This window comes from Tamandua tetradactyla, chromosome 1, assembly GCF_023851605.1.
Source record: "Tamandua tetradactyla isolate mTamTet1 chromosome 1, mTamTet1.pri, whole genome shotgun sequence".
NCBI lineage: Eukaryota > Metazoa > Chordata > Mammalia > Pilosa > Myrmecophagidae > Tamandua > Tamandua tetradactyla.
The window spans coordinates 172597546-172624976 of NC_135327.1; the positions used below are offsets into that span (position 1 = coordinate 172597546).

The 27431-nt window shown below is 38.7% G+C and overlaps 1 protein-coding gene across 1 annotated transcript in view; it reads left to right on the forward strand.

The window, feature by feature from the left end:
• The window catches only part of ERVFC1 (endogenous retrovirus group FC1 Env polyprotein), a 109636-nt gene extending 100124 nt beyond the window's left edge, over positions 1-9512 (forward strand). The window contains exon 2 of the mRNA XM_077164211.1: positions 7183-9512. Within this exon, the coding sequence (XP_077020326.1) occupies positions 7423-9129 (1707 nt within the window). The 5' untranslated portion in view covers positions 7183-7422 and the 3' untranslated portion in view covers positions 9130-9512. The remainder of the gene's footprint in view (positions 1-7182) is intronic.
• The last annotated feature ends 17919 nt before the right edge of the window (positions 9513-27431 follow it).

The following is a 27431-nucleotide window of genomic DNA, read 5'->3' on the forward strand; positions in this document are numbered from 1 at the left end:
ATTTCAAGAGGCAGAAGATAGGATTAGTGAACTGGAGGATGGAACATCTGAAATCCAAGAAGCAAAAGAAAATATAGGGAAAAGAATGGAAAAATATGAACAGGGACTCAGGGAATTGAATGACAGCATGAAGCACATGACTATACATGTTGTGGGTGTCCTAGAAGGAGAAGAGAAGAGAAGAGGAGGAGAAAAACCAATGGAGGAAATTATCACTGAAAATTTCCCAACTCTTATGAAAGACTTAAAATTACAGATCCAAGAATGCAGTGTACCCCAAATAGAATAGATCCAAATAGACATACTCCAAGACACTTACTAATCAGAATGTCAGATGTCAAAGAGAAAGAGTGAATCTTGAAAGCAGCAAAAGAAAAGCAATCCATCACATACAAGGGAAGCCCAGTAAGACTGTGCATAGATTTCTCAGCAGAAACCATGGAGATGAGAAGACAGTGGGATGATATATTTAAGATATTAAAAGAGGAAAACTGCCAATCAAGAATTCTATATCCAGCAAAATTGTCCTTCACAAATGAGGGGGCAATTAAAAAACTTTCAGACAAAAAAAATCACTGAGGGGATTTGTGACCAAGAGACCAGTTCTGCAAGAAATACTAAGTAGAGTACTAGAGACAGATACGAAAAGACAGAAGAGAGGTGTGGAGAAGAGTGTAGAAATGAAGACTATCAGTAAAGGTAAAAAGAAGAAAAATTAGATATGACATATAAAATCCAAAAGGCAAAATGGTAGAAGAAAGTACTGCCCATACAGTAATAACACTAAATGTTAATGGATTAAACTCCCCAATCAAAAGACATAGACTGTTAGTAATGGATTAAAAAATGGGACCCATCTATATGCTGTCTACAGGAGATGCATTTTAGATCCAAGGATAAACATAGGTTGAAAGTGAAAGTTTGGGAAAAGATATTTCATGCAAACAACAATCAGAAAAAGCAGGAGTAGCTAAAATAATATCCAACAAATCACACTTCAAATGTAAAACAATTAAAAGAGACAAGGAAGGACACTATGCATTTTTAAAAGGAACAATTCAACCAGATTTTTAAAACAATTCAACAAGAAGACATAACAATCATAAATATTTATGCATCAAGCCAGAGTGCTCTAAAATATGAGGCAAACATTGAAAACACTGAAAAGAGAAATAGACACATCTACCAGAATAGCTGGAGACTTCAATTCCCCTCTGTCATCAATGAACAGAACATCTAGACAGAAGATCAATAAAGACATAGAGAACTTGAATAATACAATAAACAAACTAGACTTAACAGACATTTATAGAAACATTACACCCCACAACAGCAGGATACACCTTTCTCTCAAGTGCTCATGAATCATTCTCAAGGATAGACCATATGCTGGGTCACAAAGCAAGTCTCAATAAATTTAAAAAGTTTGAAAGCATACAGAATACTTTCTCAGATCATAAAGGAATGAAGTTGGAAATCAATAATAGGCAGAGTGCCAGAAAATTCACAAATATATGGAGGCTCAACAGCACACTCTTAAACAACCAGTGGTTCAAGGAAGAAGTTACAAGAGAAATTAGTAAATATCTTGAGGCAAATGAAAATGAAAACACAACATATCAAAATTTATGGGATGCAGCAAAGGCAGTGCTGAGAGGGAAATTTATTGCCCTAAATGCCTATATCAAAAAAGAAGAAAGGACAAAAATTGAGCAAGTAACTGTCCACTTGAAAGAGCTAGAGAAAGAACAGCAATCTAACACCAAATCAAGCAAAAGGAAACAAATAATAAAGACTAGAGTGGAATTGAATGAAATTGAGAGCATGAAAACAATAGAGAAAAATCAACAAAACCAGAAGTTGGTTCCATGACAAATCAATAAGATTGATGGATCCTTAGCAAGGTTGACAAAAAGAAGAGAGAGGATGCAAATAAATAAAATCAGAAATGGAAAAGGAAACATAGCCACTGATCCCACAGAAATAAAAGGGGTAATAAAGGATACTATGAACAACTTTATGCAAATAAACTCAACAATGTAGATGAAATGGACAACTTCCTAGAGAAGCATAAACAACCAACATTGACTCGAGAAGAAATAGAGGACCTCAACAAACCAATCACAAGTAAAGAAATTGAATTAGTCATTAAGAAGCTCCCCAAAAAGAAAAGTCCAGAACCAGATGGCTCAACATGTGAATTCTACCACATTCCAGAAAGAATTAGTACCAATCCTGCTCAAACTCTTCAAAAAAATTGAAGAGGAGGGAAAGCTACCTAACTCATTCTGTGAAGCCAACGTCACCTGCATACCAAAGCCAGACAAAGATGTTACAAAAAAAGAAAACTACAGACCAATCTCTCTAATTAATATAGATACAAAAATCCTCAACAAAATTCTAGTAAATCAAATCCAGCAGCACAATGAAAGAATTATACATCATGACCAAGTAGGATTCACCCCAGGTATGCAAGGATGGTTCAACATAAGAAAATCAATTACTGTAATAAATTATACCAACAATTCAAAGCAGAAAAATCACATTATCATCTTGATTGATGCAGAAAAAGCATTTCACAAAATTCAACATCCTTTCTTGTTGAGAACACTTCAAAGGATAGGAATAGAAGGGAACTTCCTCAACATGATAAAGGGAATATATGAAAAACCCACAGCTAACAGCATCCTCAATGGGGAATAACTGAAAACTTTCCCCCTAAGATCAGGAACAAGACAAGGATGTCCACTCTCACCACTGTTATTCAACATTGTGTTGGAAGTCCTAGCCAGAGCAAGTAGACAAGAAAAAGAAATACAAAGCATCAAAATTGGAAAAGAAGAAGTAAAACTCTCACTGTTTGCAGATGATCCACAGCAAAACTACTAGAGCTAATAAATGAGTGCAGCAAAGTGGCAGGTAACAAGATCAACACTCAAAAATCTGTAGTGTTGTTATGCACTAGTTATTAGCAATCTGAGGGGAAATCAAGAAAAAATTCCATTTAAAATTGCAACCAAAAGAATAAATATTCAGGCATAAATTTAACTAAGGATACAAAAGACGTATGCAAGGAACACTACAAGAAATTGGTAAAAGAAGTCATAGAAGACCTAAATAGATGGAAGGGCTACTGTGTTCATAGATTGGAGGACTAAATATAGTTAAGATGTCAATTTTACCTAAATTGATTTACAGATTGAATGCAGTATCAATTAAAACCCCAAAAACTTACTTTTCAGAAATGGAAAAACCAATAACCAAATTTATCTGGAAGGTCAGGGTGCCCCGAATAGCTAAAAATATCCTGAGAAAGAAAAATGAAGTTGGAGATCTAATACTGCCTGACTTTAAGGCATATTACAAAGCTGCAGTGGTCAAAACAGCATGGTACTGGCATAAAGATAGATATACTGACCAATGGAATCAAATAGAGTGTTCAGATATAGACCCTCTCATCTATGGACAACTGATCTCTGATAAGGCAGTCAAGGTGAACAGAGATGCCTGCAAGCCTCATACCCTTTTTCAGGGACTCAATAAATCGTGGGGATGTTGGGACGCTAATGCCCCTGGGCCAGTCCTTTGTTCTTAGAGCCATTCCTTTGTTCTGCGAGGCCTATCAGCAATGGGCAATAAATCTTCTAAAACCCAACCCCTTACTCCTCTAAGTTACCTACTGGCAAACTTATCCACACTGAATTTACTTCCAGACACCCAGCCAAAACGCCTCTCTTACTTTTGTAAAAAGGCTTGGCCACAATACCAATTGGATAACGGTTCTCATTGGCCTGAGGGGGGAACTTTCAATTTTAAGGTCCTTAATGATGTCTGTAATTTCTGCCAAAAAAATGACAAATGGGCTGAAATTCCTTATGTCTAGGCTTTTCTTCTCCTGTGCTCCCATCCCTCTCTTTGTACTCCAAGCTTTTCTTCTCCTGTACTCCTGTCCCTCTCTTTGTACTCCTTGCTCCACGGCTCAGGTTCTCCTAGTCAAGAAAACTCCCAAATCCTCCCTCTCCTCTGATGAGACTTTCTCCTTTTCTGAACCCCCTGACTCATCCTTCTTCAAGTGACCACTGTCTCCATGAGATTCTTCCACACAATCCCCTCCTCCCTCACTCTATCCCTCTCTCTCTCCAGCAGCGCCTCAGATGCCACCTTGCCCCTAATCTTCTTCTCCTCCTCCGGCCATGCCTCAGATGCCGTCTTGCCCCTTGCCTTCTTCTTCTGGTCCGGCAGAGCCTCAGCTGCCATTTTGTCCCTTACTTCCTCCTCCTGCTCCAGCCGCACTTCACCCACCATCTTATCCCTCACTTTCCCCGCCTATCTCAACGGCACTCCAGCCGCCATCTTATTTGTCTCCTTTTCAGCCTGCACCCTTGCTGCCATCTTATCTGTTCCCTTCCTCTCTTCCCACCACCCCAGCAGCACTCCTTCTGCCATCTTATCCTCCCCTTTCATCTCCATCCAGTCCCCCACTGTCCTCAACAACCTTGTCCTCCTCACCTATACGCTCTCATACCTGCTCAAAGGACTCTTTACTCTGTCCACTACGGGAAGTTGTGGGACCTGAGGGGTTAGTTTGAGTACACACCCCTTTCTCCCTAGCTGACCTCTTAATATTGAGAAATGGCTAGGTTCATCCTCCAGCAATCTGACCACCTATACTAAGGAATTTCAATATCAAGCTAATGCCTACGATTTAACTTGGCATGACATTCATATAATCTGTTCCTCTTCCCTAACCCCAGATGAAAAAGACCATATTTTCAGTGCAGCCAGGGCCTATGCCAACCAGGTCCATATAACTGACCACACTATGTCAGTAGGAGCCGAGGCAGTGCCAGACCAAGAGCCAGGGTGGGAATATCAGGTTGACAATCCAGCAGGGAGAAGTGGGAAAACTAGGCGGGATAAAATGCTTACATGTCTCATAATGGATATGCAGAAAGCTTCACATAAAATAGTAACTTCCATAAACTAAGGGAAATCACCCAAGGTCCTAAAAAAACCCGGCAGCCTTTCTACACTGACTCACAGAAGCCCTCTCGCAATATACCCACTTAAACCCTGACTTGGAGCCTGATAAAACCGTGTTAGCCACACATTTTATATCCTAGTCAGTCCCAGACATCAGGCGCAAACTTAGAAGAATTGAGGATGGTCCTCAGGCCCATATTCGCGACCTGGTAAACCTGGCTTTTAAAGTTTTCAATACACGTGATAAGTTGGAAAGGGCCAAAAAAGAGTTCCGAGACCTCCAAAAAGGCAAACTTACAAACCCAATCCCTGATTACATCCCTGCGGCCTACCACAATGGAGAAGGAGCCAGCTATGACTAATCCACCACCAGGAAAGTGTTTCAATGTGGCCTTGATGGACACTGGTCCTGCCAGTGCCCCAATCCTCAACTGCCCAAGGGACCATGCTCTCTCTGTGGAAAAAAGGGACACTGGAAAAGTGACTGCCCCTCAGCGCCTGGCCATTGGGGGGGCCGCCTTTCCAACCCCTAGTCCACCACTGGCAGTCCTGGGCTTGGCCACCGACAACTGACAACGCCTGGCCTCAGTGACCCCATCACCCTTGCGGAGCCCAGGGTAACAATCAAGGTAGCAGTTAAGTCCACATCATTTTTAGTGGACATGGGGGCTACCTTTTCCATCCTCCCCACCTATTCAGGTCAACTCTGTCCTTCCCGGGTCATGGTTACAGGCATACATAGCCATCCTTTGTGCCCCTCAACCACTAAGCCACTCACGTGTTTAATAGAGGGACATCCTATTACACATTCCTTCTTAATAATGCCTTCTTGCCCCAGCCCACTACTGGGGCAGGATATTCTTGCCAAGTTGGGGGTATCACTACACTGGACAAAAACTCCTCCCACAAATCTACTACTGCCTCTATGTGTAGCCTCCACCTCCGCCCAGGACCCTATCCTTCCCACTCACCCCTTGCCACCCCACCTAGTCAATCCAAAAGTGTGGGATACCTCCACCCCTATCATAGCTTCCCATCATGAACCTGTTCTCATCCGACTAAAAAATCTGTTCTCATTCCCCTTCTGGCCACAATTCCCCATTTCCGTAACCCATCAAAGGGGACTGCAACCCATCATCAACTGGCTCAAAGGGAAAAAACTCCTTATACCTACTAATTCACCATATAATACTCCTATTTTGACTGTTAAAAAACCTGATGGTTCTTACCATTTAGTCCAGGTCCTCAGACTGATTAATGAAGCTGTTATTTCTATCCACCCGGTGGTCCCCAACCCATATACTCTTCTGTCACACGTACCTCCTTACACTACTCACTACACGGTCCTCGACCTCAAAGATGCCTTTTTTACTATACCTCTGAACCCTGCCTGTTACAATCTATTTGCTTTTACCTGGGAAGGCCCAGACTCTCTAGCTGCCCAGCAACTGACATGGACAGTATTGCCTCAGGGGTTTTGCAATAACCCCCACATCTTTGGCCAAGCCTTAGCCAAAGACCTAACACAATGCAATCTAGCTCCCAGTGTTATTCTCCAATATATACATGACTTATTAATTTGCAGTCCTTCTGAAGACGCCTCCACAGAAGTCATGGCCACCCTATTAAATTTCTTGGTGAAGAAAGGATACCGGGTTTCACCAACCAAGGCCCAACTTCTCTGTTCCATCATCACTTATCTGGGCCTCCTCCTTACTCCCACCTCTCGACACCTCACACTTGACAGGCAGCAAGCACTCCATGAACTCCAGCCTCCGGAAAATGTTGAACAAATTTTATCCTTTCTAGGTTTCATGGGATTTTTCCAGCACTGGGTCCCTAATTTTTCTGTTCTAGCAAAGCCCCTCTATGATGCAGCCAAAGCAACACCTGCAGGTCCGCTGAACAACCCCTCTGCCATATCCAAAGACTTCTCGGTCCTCTGCAGTGCCTCACTTCACTCACCTCCTCTTACCCTCCCAAATCCTAACAAACCGTTTATTCTATTTACTGATGAAAAGTGGGGAATAGTGGTGGGGGTTCTAACCCAACCTCTGGGGCCAACTTATACTCCAATAGCTTACCTCTCCAAACAGATGGACCCTACTGCCCTCGGCTGGCTTCCCTGTCTCCGGGCATTAGCTGCAGCAGCCACCTTAACCTGTAAATCTCTTACCTGCCATATCTCTCTTTAATCAGGCAATTACTGCGAGAACACGCTGACCGATTCCTGCCGCAACCAGGGGAAACTGATCCTGCCAATTCCCCCCACAATCTTCAACTGGGGAACGAGGTACTCCTCAAACAGCTGCAGCCCGGACAACTCCAACCACGCCTGGACTGGCCCACACACAGTGGTCCTTACCACTCCTACAGCGGTAAAACTACTGGGGGACTCTTCTTGGCACCACCTATCTCGGGTCAAATTATATAAGCAGGATGAGCCCTCCTACACCTGCCAGCCTCTGGGGCCCACTCGGGTCTGTATCACTCATGCTGCTCACCCTCCTAACTCCCACTGAAAGCAAATCCTATGTCTGGGAATTCCAGATCAGGGAAACCTTTACCCAAAATGGAAAAGCAACCACTCACATAATTGGCACAGCAAACTGCCCGTTAGCAGGTTGTAGCCAACCTATAACCATTCCTATTACTCCAAAATCAATTGAAAAGGGCCCAAGGCCTTATGCCTGCTTTCCATATGCCCAAACCCAAGGCTATTGTAACCAACACAACTATAACATCATATACGGGGGATGCCCCTATTGGTCATGTAGGATACACGATGCTTACAATGAAGCACCTCATAAGGGTACCTTTTACATCAGTTCCCAGCAATTTTACATAAATGTTGCAGATCCCTGGGACATAAAATGGGTAGCAGGAGTCCAAGGCAAACTATACTACAGTGGCTGGTCCCGATACCCTATAGGCGCCATTGAAATACACCGCGAATATGTCCTCCTTAACACTACTTTTGCCCAGGTGTCTATTGACATTGCACAAGCTGAGCAAAGCCTCTCCAATCACCTTGCCCAAACCTCCGCCACAACAACCTCGCATGCATGGCTTCAAATCCTCCAACAAACCTTGCAATTCCTCAACCAAATGCAAATACTTCCTGAAATATCCCGCTGTTTCCTGTGTGCGTCATTAAATAGGCCACTCTTGGCAGCCGTCCCTATAAACCTCACCCAAATACACCAACACAGCCCTAATTCCTGCCACATCACCCTGAAAAATATCCCCCTGTGGGAACCTGAGTCTGAAAACCTTCCCTATCCCCTAAAAACCTGCTACCTCACACACATAACTGTTAAACAAGCCAAGCTTCAAAACCGATGCCAAACCAATGTCACTATCCACAACACCACCCGTGCCCCTGAAGGGCAATATTTCTGGTGTAATGAAACTCTTATCAAGTGCCTTAACCCCACTACCCCAGGACCATGCTTCCTGGTAACTATTGTTCCCCAACTAACCCTCTACGGGGAGTCTGAGCTAGCTTGGTTATTACCCCCCTTGTGCTCAAAAAGGGCTGCCTTTCTTCCTATCCTAGTAGGCATCAGCCTGACCACCTCGGTTGCAGCCTCAGCCACAGCAGGAGGGGCACTAGGACACAATATTCTAACCTCTCAAAACTTTGAAACTCGACTACAGGTAGCTCTAGAATCAACAGCCAAATCTCTCTCATCTCTACATCACCAACTCACTTCACTAGCTCAGGTAACTCTTCAAAATCGATGGGCCTTAGACCTGCTGACAGCCGAAAAAGGGGGGACGTGCATATTCCTCCAAGAAGAATGTTGCTATTACATCAATGAATCGGGTCTGGTAGAGCAAAACATTCAAACCCTAAACAAGCTAAAGGAAGATTTCTATCGCAGGAAACAAGAAACCTCCTCTGCCCTAAACTGGTTCTCCTCTCCACCAGCAGCATGGCTTCTCCCACTGCTAGGTCCAGTCATCTTAATTTGTCTCTTTTTTCTCCTAGCTCCTTGCCTCCTTAACTTCCTCCAGGGTCGTATAAAAGAACTATCCCGAGTAGCGGTCAACCAAATGCTTCTGCATCACCTCCTGCCGACCTCACCAAACTCCTACAGCCAGCCTCTCCTCTCTCCCGACCCTAACAATTTCAGCCCATAGCCCCACACCGACCCACTGCAGCAGGAAGTAGCTAGAAAGATCTCGACGCCCTACTATCACAAAAAGGCTGGAATGTTAGGTCGGGGGAATAAGGGTGGGCTCTATGGCTGGAATCATGACGTCACTCCGGAACGGGAGGTGAACCATTACAATCAAGGTCTTTGCGCAGCAAACATCTATTCGCAGACATCTAACCACCTGCTGCTCAACCCACTAGCATAATAATCCTTTGTTTAATGTGCCGCCCCTTTCATGTCATCACCTAACCCCTGCCCTTAAAAACTGCACTCGCCAAAGCCCGTGTGCAGACTCACCTCCCTCCCTCTTGGGTTTGGTGAGCTCTGCCCCGGGTGCACAGCCCAATAAAGCATGCTTATTTACAATCCTTTCGTCTACTTTCCTTTCTCTCAAATACCTCACATCTTAAAACCTTTCAAGTACTTCACCAAAATTACAAACTTTTGTGCATCAAAAGACTTTATTGTGAAAGGAAAATGAGAACTTACAGACTAGGAGAAAATTTTGGGAAACTACATATCTGATAAGGATTGAATATCCAGAATATATGAAGAAATCCTTCAACTTAACAACAGCAACAAAAACAACTCAATTTAAAAATGGGCAAAACACTTGAATAGACATATTTGCAAAGAAGATTTACAAACGACCAGAAAGCACATGAAAAGGGCTCAACATCATCAGTCATCAGGGAAATGCAAATCAGAACCACAAGATAGGGCAGTGCAACGGTGCAACCGTGCACTGAATTCTGGCTCAGTTGCCTGCCATGTTGGAGATCCAGGTTTGATTCCTGGAACCTGCCAGTGAAAAACAAACACAAAATACCATCTCATAACCACTAGAATGGCTACTATCAAAAAATGGAAAATTACAAGTGTTAGAGAGGATGTGGAAAAACAGAACACTCATTCATTGCTGGTGGAAATGTAAAATGATATAGCCACTGTGCAAGACAATAGGTAGTTCCTCTTCCTCAGAGACTGAAGTACAGAATGATGACCTGGCAATCCCACTTCTAGGGAATCAAAAGCAGGGACTCAAACAAATATTTGTACACAGATGTTCATAGTAGCATTATTCTCAAATGCCAAAAAATGGAAGAAACTCAAGTGCCCATCACCTGATGAATGGCTAAACAAACTGTGGTACATACACACAATGGAATATTATTCAGCTAGGAAAATAAATGAAGTTTTGATACATGTGACAACATGGATGAACCTTGCAAACATCATGTTGAGTGAAATCAGCCCAATACAAAAAGGACAAATATTGTATAGATCTCACTGATATGAAATAATTAGAAGAAACAAATTCATAGAATGAGAGTCTAGAATATAGGTTACCAGAGGATGGGGTGAGAGTAGGGAATAGGGAGTTAAGGTTTAAAATGCAAAATCTCTATTTGGGATGATGTAAAAATTTTGGCAATGAATGGTGGTGATGGTAGCTCAATATTCTAAATGTATTATGTATTTGAATTTCACTAAAAGGTGAAATTTTAGGTTATACAGTATATGTGAATAGAATAATTTTTTTTAATCCATGGAACAGCACAACAGAAACAGTGAAGAACCCTAGGTTAAACCATGGACCATAGTTAATAGTACAATTATAAAAGTATGCTTTCATCAATTGTAACAAATTGATTACTGAAACAATACAAGTATTACTAATCGAGCAGTATATGGGAACTCTATATTTTATTTATGATTTTTGTATAAACCCACAGCTTCTGTAATAAAAGTAAATAAATATAAATAAATAGGTGAAATTCTGAAAAATGTGGGTCTGTTACATTCCCATGATTGAGCTAGAAAAGACCGTAAAAAAAAATCTATCAGTCCTATTTTCAGATGGGTCAAAATCTGGAAGGAAGACTTATTAAGAAGTAAAAACAATTATTGCTAGTGGGATATTACTCTAAAACTCTTTCAAACCTAGATAAGATATGTCAGAAATACTATGTCTTTATAAAAATAATTTGAATGAAAATTATAGTGTAGCTGAGAAAAAGTGTTCCGGTTCATAAGGTTATTTAAAATTATCATTGTACAGAGGGTACTTAAATCCCAATAAAAATGAAATTTGCAAATAAATTATGGTGTATATACCATGTCACATTTTAAAATCAGGCTTCAAAGATAATTTAATTTAATGGGCAAAATGCTTTATGGTAAGTGAAAAAAGCAGGCCTAGATATGATATACTTTTAATTTTGTTAAAAATAGAAAACAGAAATAAGTAACACACAATAGTTAACCATTGATAATGCTGGATGATGAGATTACAAGTAAATTTCTTTTCTCCTTGCAACCCTTTTTAAATAAAAGAAACATTTCAGGCTCTTAAAATACTTATAATACTTGAGGTTCACGATATATTAGGTTTTAATATAACATGGTATATTAAAATCTTTTAATTTAGGTAGGCTACTACAAATCAGATAAGGACACAATACAAAAAGTGACCATTTAAAAGGAGAAAACTTTCACTGCTAATTTAACTCATATTGTTCTAATATATAAATTATTCTGTATCTCTACCTGTAAGGACAGACAAATGCTCATTAAGTAACATGCATAAATCTAATTCTGACATATCACTAAATCATACCTTGAGAATAGATATAAGCTTGTTAAGAATCAACTATTTTGTCCATAGAGAATGAGTTGTGAGTTTCTTGAGAATGCTTTTCCATCACCTCCACTGTATCACTAGATGAAAATGAGGATGAAGACAATCCCAGTCTAATGCATCTTCCTTTTTTACCCACAGAGTGAACAATCTACTAGTGTGGCACTTGGTCCCTGGGGCAGTGGAACTTCATCTCTGTTGTTGTTTCTAACAGTTTCTGTGTATCCACTGTGATACACAGAGCATTCTCATTGCCATATATAATGGGTTGGTGCAATGGCCATAACCTATAGTGGAGAGCTTCCTTTCAGAAGTTTAGGAAGATTAGTACAAAAATTAAAACTCAAGACAGATAGTTCTATAACTGAGATAAAATTTAAGTTACCAACGTACAAATATTAAAAAGTTCATTCATGATCTAGAACAAATGTATGACACTACTAGAAGGAGTTGCAAATAGAGGGGTTTATGGGGGAAAATGTACCTATTGGAAACTATGGACTATAATTAACAGTAATATTTTAATACTCTTTCATCAACAGTAATAAATGTATCAAACCAATGAGTCAATAATGGGGGGGGACTAGGATTTTCTTTTCTATTTTTATTTCTTTTCTGGAGTCAAGAAAATGTTCTAAAATTGGAAATCATGTGGTTGTATGCACAAATATGTAATGATACTGTAAGCCAGTTATTATATACTTTGGTTGGTTTGTATGGTGTATGAATATATCTCAATAAAACTGCAAAAAACAAAGTGATCCATCTGAAGACAGGTTAGAGACAGAAATAAGGTTGAGGAAATTTTAAGTAGAATTTGAAAACAGATATTTACTGTGAATTCCTGAAAGCCAAAGATCATGTATTTTCGCATTTGATTGCCTTCACCACCTGGCACAATGATGAATACTTTTAGGGGCTGAGTAAATATTTGCTGATTGAAGAGATTAGAAAAAAAGAGAAAGAAAAATGAGACAATAAGAGCTTCTTGTTGGACTCTTTTGGACTCTTTTTCTCTCTAAGATGTATCTTCAATTAATCTAGAAAACACCTATTCCTTTAAACCCCAATGTATAAGGAGGCCATATAAGAGCTGAGGGAATTAAAGTGAAGGTGAGGGTTGGGGAGGTGATGAGTGAAATTAGTCCTCTGCTGTGTCTCCCACACAGCCAGCAGGACACCAAGTCCTGTAAAGTAGCCAACACACAAATTCTACAATACTTTTCTGAACAACAAAGAGAAGTTCCATGGTTAGCTTCAGGGACTTTCTAATCATTATTTAATACCAAGACATGGCTGAGTAAGTGAGGATACAAAATGAATGAACAGACCTACCATGTCAGCATGAATCAGTGTAGGAGGTAGAGGAGAAACTGTAGATTGGAAATGCCTCTCTCTCTCTTACACACACGTGTACACTTATCCTGAGTCCCACTGACACTGACTGTTAGCCAGCAGCATAACCACACCCACAGAACAGAAGTCTGTTGAAAAAGAGTCTAATTTGCACCCTGCTGTTGATGGCAGCAGTGTTTGCAATTTGCAATGGATGGAGGAATGGAAGAAGGGAACTGTGGTGTATACATACAATGTACTACTAAGCAGTTGCAAGAAAGAATGAAGTTTTGAGATATGCAACTAAGTGAATGAACCTTGAGGACAATATGTTGAATGAAATGTCAGAAACAAATTATCTTACCTTGCTCATGTGGACTAATTATGATATATACAAACTCGGAGAATTGAAGTTGAGAGAATGAGTTATCAGGTTGGGGTCTATTGTAAAGGGTCCTAAACTGTAAGCTCTTACAAAAGTCATACATACTTTGGAGTTGTAAATGTTATTTCTAAATTCTGAGATACTGAGCTATTTGTGTATAACCTGGTCATTCCCTGAAATTTCAGGTATTTGCGTGATACTTGAGACTCAGAGTTAGCGCTCTGAAGCTATAAAAGCCAGCATTACCCCTAAAGTGACTGTTAAAAAAGTTGAAAAAGTGATCGGACTTTGACTAGAGGTATGAATGAAGCTGATTTGGATATGACTAAGGTAAATCAGAATACAGGGTAAAGGATGATCTGGTACATATTTTAAAACTTCAACTTCTGTGTGAGACCAAAGGAAGAGATGTTTCTTTGGTGCAAAATTTATATTTTGGGCAGTACATTATCTAATTTAACTTGTATGGTCAGTTTATTCAAACACAATAATTACATGGAGTCTTGAACATGGTGTGAGATCTTGTTGGTTTGTCCAGGTTAATGTGATGCCCTGATATGTCCCAGAATAATTTGGGCAAAGAATACAAAAGTATTTGCAAAGTCCCCTTGGGGAACTGGGGAAAAAGGAAGAAATATTAAATTTCCCCACCTGGAGAATTCCTGATATTCTCACAAGCAGTGGGGACAACCAATTCAATAGGCTGAGCCCTCGATCTTGGGGCTTGCCCCTACGAAACTTATTCCTGCAAAGAAGAAGTTAAGTCTGCTTATAATTTTGCCTAAGAGTCATCTCCAGAGAACCTCTTTTGCTGCTCAGACATGGCAACAATTTAAGCCAATTCAGCAGGTAAACTCACTGCCTTCCTCCTATGTGGGACATGACTCCTACGGGTATAAATTTCCCTCACAATATGAGACATGACTACATGGGATGAGCAGGGACCCAGCACTGACCAAAAAGGGGAAGAGAGAAATGAGACAAAATAAAATTTTAGTGGCTGAGGGATTTCAGAGTTGAGAGGTTATCCTGGTGGCCATTCTTATGCATTATATGGATATCCCTTTTTAGTTTGTGGTGTATTGGAGTGGCTAGAGGGAAGTACCTGAAACTGTTGAACTGTATTCCAGTAGCCTTGATTCTTGAAGATGATTGTATAGCTATATAGCTTTTAAAATGTGACTGTATGATTGTGAAAACCTTGTGGCAACACTCCCTTTATTCAGGTATGAACAGATGAGTAAAAAAAAAAATAAGGACAATAATAAATAAACAATAGGGGGGATAAGGGGTAAAAAATGGGTAGAATGCAATATTAGTGGTCAGTGAAAGGCAGGGGTAAAGGGTATGGGATGTATGGATTTTTTTCTTTTTTCTTTTAATCTCTTTTTCTGGAGTGATGCAAATATTCCAAAAATGGTGATGAATACACAACTATTTGATGAATTGTGAGCCAGTGATTGTAAACTTTGGATGGGCTGTCTGTGCATGAAGATATCTCAATAAAAATATGTTAAAAAGAAAAAAGAAAAAAGAAAAAAAGTCCATACACAAGAGAAAAAACTCAAGGTGCTGATGTTTTGTAGGGACAAGATTTCTGGTGATAGCAGAGTGAAGAGTTCAGTACAATTACACATTCCCCCCCCCCAAAAAAAAACTATAAAACTGTACAGTTTTCAAAAACAACCATTTCAGGTTTCTGGATCAACCAAAGGCAACAAGTAAGTATTCATTTATGAAAAATTGCTGAACTTTTGGGTTAGTACAGTACCCCAAAGTCTGTGGCATTCTAGCCTGGAACTCCTCCCCTTCTCCCACCAACCCTCTCTACTCGTACCCCACCAAACTCAGTTTGTTAGGTATATCAGAATAAGTTTGGCCATGAAAGCCAACGGCTCTATTGCCAGAGGAGTCTGACTTGAATTAAAAGCAGAGGGTGAAGAACCCAAGTCTAAAAATGTTTTCATTAAAAATAGCAAGCTCAGTAGTAAAATAAACTAGCCTGAGATTGTGGTCCCAATGGGGTAAATGGTAGATTCTGAGATTAACCAGAAAATTAAGAGAGCAATCCTGGAATTGAGGGGTGGGAGGACTAGATAAGTTCTCTACACAACCTTGTCTAACTGGAATGCCACTATGTGCACAGGGGTACCTGAGAGGCCTAAGCCTCTCAAATATACCTGAGTGACTGGGAGGTTGTACTCACACACAAGGACATATGGAGGGTCTGGTGGAAACCCAGAATAGCCTGAATTTTCTTAATTCTCCCTAACTTAATTCAAATCCATTAGCAAAACCTGAAAGACTTCCTGGCTGTAGGTCTTAAGAACAAATTGTGACTGATCACTAAGCTATGCAACACAGGGGTAACCCCTAGAAAGCCAGGCTAAAAATAAGAGCAAAAGAAAAAAACTGAGCACAGACATCAGAGGCTACACACCATGAGGAAGACAGATGTTATAGCTTAAATTGAAGCAAGTTATTAAAGCAAAGAAAACAAAAAATATGGAAGTACAAACCTCAGGAGAAAAAAATCAGAATGCAGAATTGCTATAATATATTTTGTAAAATGTCCAGGTTTCAGGAAAATATGAAATATGCAAAGAAACAAGAAAGTCTGACCCATACAGGAAGAAAAGTGGTCAGTAGAAATTCTCTCTAATTGGGCCTATATGTTGGATTTAGCAGATAAAGATGTCAAAACAGTGATTACAAAATGTTCAAAGAATTAAAGAAAACCATGTTTAAAGAATTAAGGGACAGGGTGGTGCAATGGTGGTTCAATGGCAGAATTCTCGCTTGCCATGCCAGAGACCCGGGTTTGATTCCTGGTGCCTGCCCATGTGAAAAAAAAAAAAAGAATTAAGGGATATTATGATAATGGCTCAACAAACACAGAATATCAATGAAGAAACTATAAAAGAACCAAACGGAAATTACAGAGTTGAACAGAACAATTACTAAAATGGGCTCAAAAGCAGATTTGAATTGACAGAAAAAAGAATTAGTGAACTTGAAGATAGATGAACAAAAAACAGTCCAATGAGGGAGGGATCCAAGATGGCTGATTAGGGAGAGGCTAGGCTTACTTCTCTCCCAGAGAAACTACTATGGGCAGTAGATCTGGTTATTTGGAGATCAGGGGGAGTGCTCTACAACAACTAGGAAAGTGTGGGATGAAGAGACAGAGAAGCTGTGGTGGGAGAATATAAGTAACTCCCTTCAGCTCAGCTCCTGTTCCCCATCTCCCACTCTTGGGGCAGAAGGCATCTGGTTCTCCAGTCTCTGCCAGAAGGGCAGCTACTGACTGAAAGGCAGTGGAAGTCCACTTTCCCAAGAACAGCCTGGGGCATGATCTAGCACTGTGTCACCTTTTGGCTGGCAAATTTGGACTGCTGGGACCACTGACAGATTAAACCCACCCCACATTGTGTGACTAGGCCATTGTCTGGAGTCAGCAGGAAGCTAAGAAGAACCCACTTTCTGAGGGCTGAGGAGAATAGATTGCTGAAGAGCATCATCTGCTGGCAAGAGAAGAAAACACATAGAAAGACATTTAAAGGCTTTTGGTCAAAGAGGACCATATGCTGCACAGGCCAAGAGAGTGCACCCTTGGGGAGTAGAATTTAAGGCATTTAGGAATCTTTACATGGCATTCTCCCTGAGGCCCTGTGGAGCAGATTTTTGGTCCCTTCAGGAAACATGACCCAGCCCTGGTTGTGTAATACTGATAACCAAGTGTCAGAAAAGAGCATTAACACAAATACAATCAACAACAAAAGATTTGACAAGAGAGAGAATCCATACTTCAACATAAACTCATCAAGATAACCTGCTGCCCAGACAATAAAATAATAAACCATATTAAGAAACATGAAGATATGACCCATTCAAAGGAACAAATCAAAAAGTTGGAGGAGTTACAGAATCTAGAGCACCTAATCAAAGATGTTCAAACAATTCTCCTAAGCAACTTCAACTATATGGCAAAAGAGATAAAGAGTATTAAGAAGACACTGGGTGAACATAAAGAATCTGAAAGCACGCAAAGAAAAATATCATGAGAATGAAAGGCACAAGAGATGAAATTTAAAATATCCTAGAAGCACACAACAGCAGATTTCAGCAGGTAGTAGTAAAGATCAGCAAAGACAAAGCATCCAAATTCAAACAGACAAAAGAATAGAGAATGGGAAGAATTAAGCAGAGTCTCTTGGAATTGATTGACAATGAGCACGTGAACATTCATGTTATGGGTGTCCCAGATGGAGAAGAGAAGGCAAAGTAGCGGAAGGGATATTTGAGGAAATAATGGCTGAGAACCTGCCAACTGTTGTGAAAGGCATTAATATCCAGGTCCAAGAAGTACAACAAACCCCAAAGTGAATAAATCCAAATAGACCTACTCCAAGACACGTACCAAACAGAATATCAAATGCCAAAAATAAAGGCAGAATTCTGAAAGCAACAGCAGAAAAGTGATTCAAACATACAAGTGATGCCTGATAAGACCAAGCACTGATTTCTCATCAGAAACAATAGGGGTGAGAATGCAGTGGTATGACACATGTAAGATGCTGAAAGAGAAAAATTTCCAGACAATAATTCTCTATACAGAAAAAATGTTCTGCAAAAATGAGGGAGAGTTTAAGATGTTCACAGATACACAGGAACCGAGAGAGATCGTTAACAAGAGGCCTGCCCTACAAGAAATTCTAAAGGGAGTGCCAAAGGCTGAAAGGAAAGGACAGGAGAGTGAGACTTGGAGGAGAGTATAGAACTGAAATTATCAATAAGGGTAACCAAAAGGTTAAAAAGGGAGACAAAAATAAGATATGGCATATAAACACCAAAGGATAAAATGGTTAAAGTAAACACTGCCTTTACAAAAATAAATTGAATGTTAATGGATTAAACTCTCCAATCAAAAGACATAGATGGGCAGAATAGATTTAAAATAAATAAGCCATTTATATGCTATCTACAAGAAATTCACCTCAGAGCCATGGATACAAAAGGGTAGAGAGTAAAAGGCTGGAAAAAGGTATCCATACAAACAGTATCCAAAAAAGAGCTGGGGAAGCTGTACTAATAATATTGGACAGAATAGACGTTAAATGTAAAGCTATTATAATAGACAAAGAAGGACATGATGTGTTAATAAAAAGGGCAAGCCACCAGAAGAAATAACAGTCATAAACAGAAATATACCTAAATAGGGTACACCAAATAGATGAGGCAAATGCTAGTAAAACTGAAGGGAGAATATCTACAATAATAGTTGGAGACTTCAATACACCACTCACATCAACACACAAAACATCTAGACAGAGGATCAATAAGGAAACAGAGATTGAATAGTTTGATAAGTAAACTACACTTAACAGAAATATACAGAACAAGCACACCAAAAGAGCAGGATATATAGTCTTCTCAACTGTTTATGGATCATTATCCAGGAGGGAACATATGGAGGGTCACAAAACAGGTCTCAATAAAGTTTAAAATATTAAAATTACACAAAGCACTTTCTCTGATGATAATGGAATGAAGCTGGGTGTCAACAACAGATGGAAGACTGGAGAATGCACAAATTTATGAAGGTTAAACAACATACTCTTAAAAATCAGTGGGTCAAAGAAGAAAATGTGGAGAAATCTGTAAATATTATGGATTTGTTGACCAAAAGGGGGTAAAGAAGTTAAGTTTCAATGGCTAAGAGATTTCAAATCGAGTTGAGAGGTCATTCTAGAGGTTACTCTTATGCAAGTTTCAGCCGGATATTATAAATTTGCCACAATACAGCAAACCCCAGCCAACAGTGTCCCTGGAAACTACAGAGTAATCTCTTCAACAAATGGTACTAGGAGAGCTGGATATCCATATCCAAAAGAAGGAAAGAGGACCCTTATGTGACACCTTATATAAAAATTAACTCAAAATGTTCAAAGACCTAAATATAGAAGCCAGTACCATGAAGCTCCTAAAAGTAAATGTAGGGAAGTATTTTCAAGATTTTCTTGTAAGAGGGTGGGCCACGGTGGCTCAGCAGATAAGAGTGCTTGCCTGCCATGCCTGAGGACCCGGGTTCGATTCCTGGTGCCCGCCCATGTAAAAAAAAAAAAAAAAAAAAAAAATTTTCTTGTAAGAAATGCTTTCTTAGACCTTATACCCAAAGCACAAGCAATGAAAGAAAAAATAGACAAATGAGACCTCTCAAAATTGAATACTTTTCTGCTTCAAAGACCTTTGTCAAGGGGGTGAAGAGCCAGCCTACTCAATGGGAGAAAATATTTAGGAACCACATATCTGATAAGGGTTTAATATTCAGGATATATTAAGAAATCCTTCAACTCAACAATGAAAAGATAACCTAATTGGGCAGTGCAATGGTGGCTCAGTGAAAGAATTCTTACCTGCTATGCCAGAGACCTGGGTTCAATTCCTGGTCCCTGCCCATGTTAAAAAAAAAAAAAAATATATATATATATATATATATATATATATATATATATATATATATAAAACCTAACTAAAAAATGGACAAAAGACATGAATAGACATTTTCCTAAAGAGAATATACAAATGACTAAGAAGCACATGAAAAGATATTCAACATCACCAGCTATTACAGAAATGCAAATCAAAACTACAATGAGATATCACTTTACACCTATTAGAATGGCCACTATTAAAAGAAAAACAACAGAAAATGGCAAGTGTTGGAGAGGATGTGGAGAAACAGGAACACTTACTCACCATTGGTGGTAATGTAGATGATACAGTCTGTGGAAGACAGTTCATCAGGTTCATCAGGAAGCTAAGTACAGAATTGCCATATAATCCAGCAACCTTGCTTCTGGGTATATACTCAGAACAACTGAACACAGGTACGTGAACAAACATGTGCACACTAATGTTCATAGTGGCATTATTCACATAATGACAACTGCCAAAAGATGGGAATAACCCAGGTGTTCATCAACCAATGAATGGATGTAGTATATACATATGATGAAATATTATTCAGCTGTAAAAAAGAAATAAAGTCATGACACATGACTACATGGATGAACTTGAGGACATTATATTGAGTGAAATAAGTCAGATACAAAAGGGCAAATATTGGATGACTCATTAATATGAACTGAATATAACTAGCAAACTCAAGATCTAGACATAGGTCAACCAAAGATAGAACGATGGCAGAGGATGGGGAACTGATGCTTAATTTATGCATAATGTATAATGAAATTGTAAATGTTTGGAAATGGATGGCAGTGAAAGGAGCACATAACAGTGAATGTAAATAACAGTGATGACATGTGGGTGCAATTGTGGTCGAAAAGAAAAATTTAGGGTTGTGTATGTAAATAGAAGGAAAGCCAAAAGATGAAACATGGACTCTATAACATAGAGCTTCCTCTTGATGGTGAAAATTGTTTGTGGTAATGAATGCACAACTCTGTGAATATAGTAGAAGACATTGATTGTACATTTTAGATGGATCCTATGGTATGTGAATTTATCTCAATAAAACTGCTTTAAAAAAATGCATGCCCATATCTCATTGCACTGATAGGAATTAAAATTTAAACCCAAATCTGTGTGACTTCATAACCAGTATGATTTCCATTACTGCATGCTGTGCCTCAGGCAATAGATATGAATTCACCTACTATTATTAAAAGGAAGCATCAAAGCATGATATTTTATAGGAAGACAAAATTTTAGATCTATAGATAAGATAAAATATATTTAATTGATGTCTTAGGCACACAAGCAAGACATCTTCTTTCCTAAGATTGATGAGGAATATTATGCATCAGTCCTTAATTCCTTGTTCTATAGGATCACACAAAGTTTATCAATGATACCCTCTGGAATCTTAGGACTTTAGAAGCCTTGTAGCAGAGTGGCTTACAGAATGAGCATGGCAATAGGTTATTATGGATCAAATCCCTGTTCTAATATTGACTAACAATAGTATTTTGATAAATGTCTCTAGATACATAAGCTCCATTTTCTATATCTATAAGATATAGGTAATATCTATCACAGAATATTATTTAGAGGAAAAACGGAAATAAGAAATGTAGAGACTTCAGCACAGGGCCTGCATATTATAGACACTCAATAAGTGTTAGCTAAGATTGTTAATGTCATTGTATTCTGCTACCTGTTGGTTAGCTTCTGACAAAAATTACAAGCATTTTGATTACATGAGAGCTATTAGTCTCAACTACTAAATACATTCACTTTAAGAAAAACTTAGAAAATTATATTTGGTACTCAAATACAGTCAGAAGGTACCATAGTTCTTATTTTTATTGCTGCTTCTTCCAGTTCTGATTTAATTGGTCAAAACATCTCTCTCCCCCCAAAAAAAGCCTGCAAAAAAACTCTGCAGAAAGATAATTGTGTGCATGTGCATGTGTGTATGGAAAAAAAAAAAAAGAAAAGAATGAGTGTTGGTTGGGATGTGGAGAAATTTGAATCCCTGTGCATTGCTGGTGGGAATGTAAAACGGTGAAGCTTCTGTGAAAAAGTTTGGCGATTCCTCAAAAAGTTAAACATAGAATTACTACATTATCTGGCAATTCCACTCCTAGGAATATATCGAAAAGAATTGAAAACAGAGTCTTAAAAAGGTACTTGTATACCAATGTTCAAAACATATTATTCATAATAGACAAAAGATGAAAACAAAAAGATGAATGGATAATTAAAATATGGGATATACGTACAATGGGACATTACTTAGCCATAAAAAAGAATGGAGTTCTGATACATGTTACTACATGGAGGAGCCTTGAAGCCACATGTTGAGTGAAATAAGACAGGCACAAAAAGAAAAATATGGAATGATCTCAGTTATATGAAATATCTAGAATAAGCAATTTCATAAAGACAGGAGATGAATGGTTCTTAGGGGCTAGGAGAAGAAGTAAAAGGGAAGTGCTGCTAAGGTTTGGATTTTTTCTCTTTGGGATGATGAAAATGTTCTGGAATCAGAGAGAGGTGATAGTTGTCAACTTTGTGAATACAGTAAAACCCACCAAGCTGTTTACTTTTAAAAAGGGTGAATTTTATGTATGTGAATTATATCTCAAAGAAAAAGTAGCATCTGTAGGCCATATCCTATTGGTCACTGAGACCAGCCCTGACAAGTATGGGAAGGGACTATAAAAGGGCATGGACACTGGGAGGTAGGAGCATTTGGAGGTCATCTTGGCTACCACATATGTCTTTAAAAATGTACGTCACTTTACACTTTGTGTCTTCTCCCATGTCAAATACCCTCAATTGAATGCAACTGCTAAATCAGTAATCCTAACTCCTATGTACTGACTTCGTTAATTGGCCAGTACAGGCCACATTCCACAATTCCTTTTCTGTCCTAAATGATGTCCTGTCTGAACAGGTTGAAGTGATTAAGAAATTGTTTTCCAACACATTGTCATTTCTTAGTGAGCTGTCTGTTCTCAAGTATAATAGTTCTATTTATTAAGTTTAGCTACATTATCTAATCCCAAGTATATATATATATATATTAATATATATATATCCCAAATATATTAAGCATAGATACATTATCTCCAATTCTACCAGAAATCCTGTGAGGTAGACTTGCATATTACTGATGAGGCAATGGAGGCTTGGAAAGGTTATATAATTAGCCTAAAGTTTCATAGCTAGTAAGTGGCAGAGTAAAGATTTTACATCATGTAACAATAACAATAGTTAACATATACCGAGTATTTACTGCATCAGGCATTATTCCATGTGCTTTCTATGTATTATGTTATTTAATCATCACAAAACCCTATAAGGTAAGTATTATTAAGAATGTCATTCTACAAATGAGAAAGTAAGGCTTGGAGAGGTGAATTATCTCATCCAAGGTTATAAAGGTAGTTAGTGGCAGAGCAGATATGGGAACCCAATTTGTTTCACTTCCATTCACATACTTTCCATCATACCATACCGTCTCAGTGATCTGCTGAATGGAACTGAGGGAGAGTTTCAAATTTTTATTTATGTATGTATTCATTTATTTATGCATACCCTGTATATCCTTGTTCCAGAAGGGATATGAAGTCCCCATGAGGACATAATTAATGTATCCTCCTCTCAGAGCAAGTAACAGACACCAGCTTTCCATGCAAGTTTTCCGGGAAAAATGGGTGAATTTTCCTATAACCCATCCCAATTTCCCTGTATATATGTCTTTTGAAGTTTCTGTCCAGTTATTTCCCCCTTTCTACTCTCATTATAATGGAAATACAGAACAAAATGTTTGAGTCCCATCTCCAACAAAATTCTGTTTCTTCTTATACCTCCCTGTCTCACGAAAGAGTTTCATTTCCCAAAGGGGGCACTGTGGTTCAAGTTAGTGCGTTTCCTTTACTAAGTTTCATTTGGGTTTTCTTCTTTTGCTTCTTCCAAATGATGAACTGCAGTATAAGTTTAGGATGTGGAATGTGTCCAAAGGATTGCTCGAATATCTTTTGTAGGAAACGGAAATCCCCCTAATCATGGAAAAGGAAACAGTGGAGGTTTCACTGGCAAAGAATTAAAGACAAAGACAGAAATACATGAATGGAGTTCATGAAAACTAAAGTTCTGGACCCCTCACTTGTATAGACAGACCCCTTCCAAGATATCAGGAAAAGGCATAAAATGGTCAAAATTTGAAAATGTGTGATACTTATTTTAAACCACAGATTTAAGGTTGCTATTCCTTCTTCAACTTTCCCTTAGTCACGTGCCTCTTCAGGTTGAGTGCTGCTGAGTATAGTCTTGGGCATCTATTGTGTCTGAATAAGGTGAAGTAAAGCTGGGGAAACAGCTTGTGGTTAGTGGAACGTATTTATGTGACTTGCAGTACTTTCTGTATAGTTAAGTTATTGCTAAGTGTCTGGTGCAGGAATGTCTTCCAAGAATACTGCTCTTACCCACAGAGCCAACTCACTCAGAGCCATGGTGTAGGTCAGTGGTCCAATTATAAGAGGAAGGTGTGTGTGTGTGCCCACTACCAAAATTATGTGGGATGTGGAGGAGGATCAAGGTTTGGAATGTATGGAAGCAAAAGGCAGTGTACAGGGAATTCCTGCAATAGTCATACACGTAAAATTAAAAGCACAGGATTTGGTTCTCATAGATGCCAGGTCAAAATAGAAGTACTTTTTAATCAAGAATATATTAAATAATGCAGCATATTTAACTATAAATGCTACATACATTTTTATGAGAATAATATGAATGCTTTTTTCCAAAAATCTCCCATTTGCAGGGCATGATCTTGTAGCTGGAGTATGACCAGCAACTACTGGGGCTGAAGTTGCACTTTTTATGTATCTCATAAGCCAATCATAAAAAATTAAACCAGGGTGGGCCATGGTGACTCAGTAGGCAGAGTTCTCAACTGCCATGCAGGAGACCTGGGTTCGATTCCCAGTGCCTGCCCATGCAAACAAACAAAAAAAAATTAAACCAACTATGCTAGAAGACTGAATTATCTTTTTCTTATCTTTTTGGAAAATGGTATTACAAAATCATTGTTGTATAAGCAGGTGATGAAAGAGTACACGGCAAAATTGTAAGGAAAAAAGTCTTCTAAAGGTATGACAGTAAATTAATAAAAATAAGATATTTTTGTGATTTTATCTTTGTGATGTTTGTGGTATTCGTCAGCTTTTAAAAATTGTGTCATTTGCTGTGTTTTTTTCTCATTTCAAATAAATGTTTTGTTTATGAATAATTTTATATTTGTAAATTTCTATTCTCTTGCTCATAATGGGCCTCCAAAATGACATATGCTCTAGGTCCCACAAAGCCTGGTTATGCCCAGATTAGAGATGCCCTCTCTGATAACTAGAGGAGAAGAATAGCAGAAATAAAATAGTATTACAATTTTGACTTAACAATCAGATATTTTATTTCTGAAACTCAGTTTTCATTCCATGAATTTCCTTTTTATTCAGTTTTATTGAGGTATATAGTAAAATGCACAGATCTTAAAATGTCAATTTCAATGACTTTTAACAAATGTATAAACTCATGAAACTAAAATCCAAATAAAGATATAGAATATTTTTATCACTCAGAAAGTTCCCTTGTGCCCCTTTCCTACATATCTTCACCTTCAGAGGTAGCCACTATTTTGATTTGTATCACCGAGATTAGTTTTTCCTGTTCCTGAATGTCTTAGCAATAGAATTATACAGTATGTACTCCTTTATGTTTGACTATGCCAGTACATATCTTATGGGAGAGAAATTAATAAGTTAGTCTTTATTAGGTAATGCCAAATTAATTTCAAAAGTGGCTGTAAAATGTGCTCCCTAAAGTGTAACAGCTCCAGTTGCTCTGTATTGTTACCAGCACTTGGTATTGTTGTATTCTTTAACTTCTGCCAATCTGGTGGACGTATGCTGGTGTTACTTTGCTTTTGCTTTGATAACCAATGAGGTTGATCACTTTTACATATGTTTTTTGTTTATTTCTTTAGTTAGGGTGACCAGTTTAAACTTCTTGCCCCAGCATAATTATTAATAGGGCAATCTTTCATTCTCTAAAGTGTCTGTTTGAACAAACTGTTTTGGTGGAGGTTCCTCTACTAACATGAAAAATTCCTTCTTGCTCTTCAGGATTAAGGCTGAAACCCATGGGCTCAAGCAGCTCTGAGAGAAGACGAAAAACTGGGGTAGATACAGGGAATGGAATGAAAAAATGAGAGGGAAATCAAAATTCTTAACTATGATTACTCAGTCTGACTTGGTGACCACTTCCAAAATAATGTGAGATGGAGTCTTCTAATGGGTGCAAACAGATGGACTTGATTACTATAATCTAGCAACCAAAGTGAAGGAATTTGTTTGCTTATTTCTGTGAAATGACTCAAGTCACAATCATTACTTGATAATTGGTCAGTGTTTACTGCACCTACTCACTTCCCCCTCAACCTGTAATAATTCTCCTAAAAACTGGCATATGAAACCAGACAGTATTTTTTTTTAACCTCAAGATCATTTTGTGGAATTCCTTACTCTTTTGAAGATTCAGTTATAATGGTACTATTGAACTATTTCCATGTTATAGTAAAATAAGGCTTAATTTCCCTAAAAAATAGAAATCTAATAAGTAACATTTTTATTATAATTTATATTGAGGGGCACTTCACATTTGCTAAAATGCCTTATAATAGTTCTGATCTGTTTTCTCAGAGGAACTGTGAGGAACGCATCCCCCGCCCCAGCCCACTGCCAGCTGTATAGCTGGGACAGGTGAGGCCCATTGAGACTGACTGGGTGGATCACAGTAATTAAGGAGGGGAGCAGAGTTGTTGCCCCCAAAGTTTCTGAGTCTAAGCAAAGCACATTTCCTATCCAATATGAGCTAATGGAGTTGTATGTACACACTTATGCTGGGAACCAAATGCCAAATTATTTTCTTGCTCAATCTTCTTCTTCTCCCATCATTTCCAATATGGGATATTTCTACTTTCCTAGTTCATCTCACTTCTAAACACTTGAACAAAAATTCTCCCAAGATTACAAGCATGAAAAATATGATTTTCTCCTCTCTATTTATGAAGCTTCCAAACAGCCTGGAGGGATTTTCTTCTAAGTCTTTCCCAATTTGAAGTACGTAAAAACAGAAAAATCCTACCTTTGAAAAGGGACCAAAAGTGGGAAATTTTAGCTCTATGTCTCTAGAGTTACAAGAAACCACCAAACAGAGGTTTATAATTATGCACACTTGGCTACCACAAATGATAGCATTTCCTGTGAAGACACTCTGACTGCTTACCAAATTAGATCCTGCAGATTAGGTAAGTCCCTCCACCAGTGTCTTAGGGTCTTTAGGAGGCCATTTATGTCAATGGCCTGACCAACTCTTTAGATTGCCAATAGTGCAA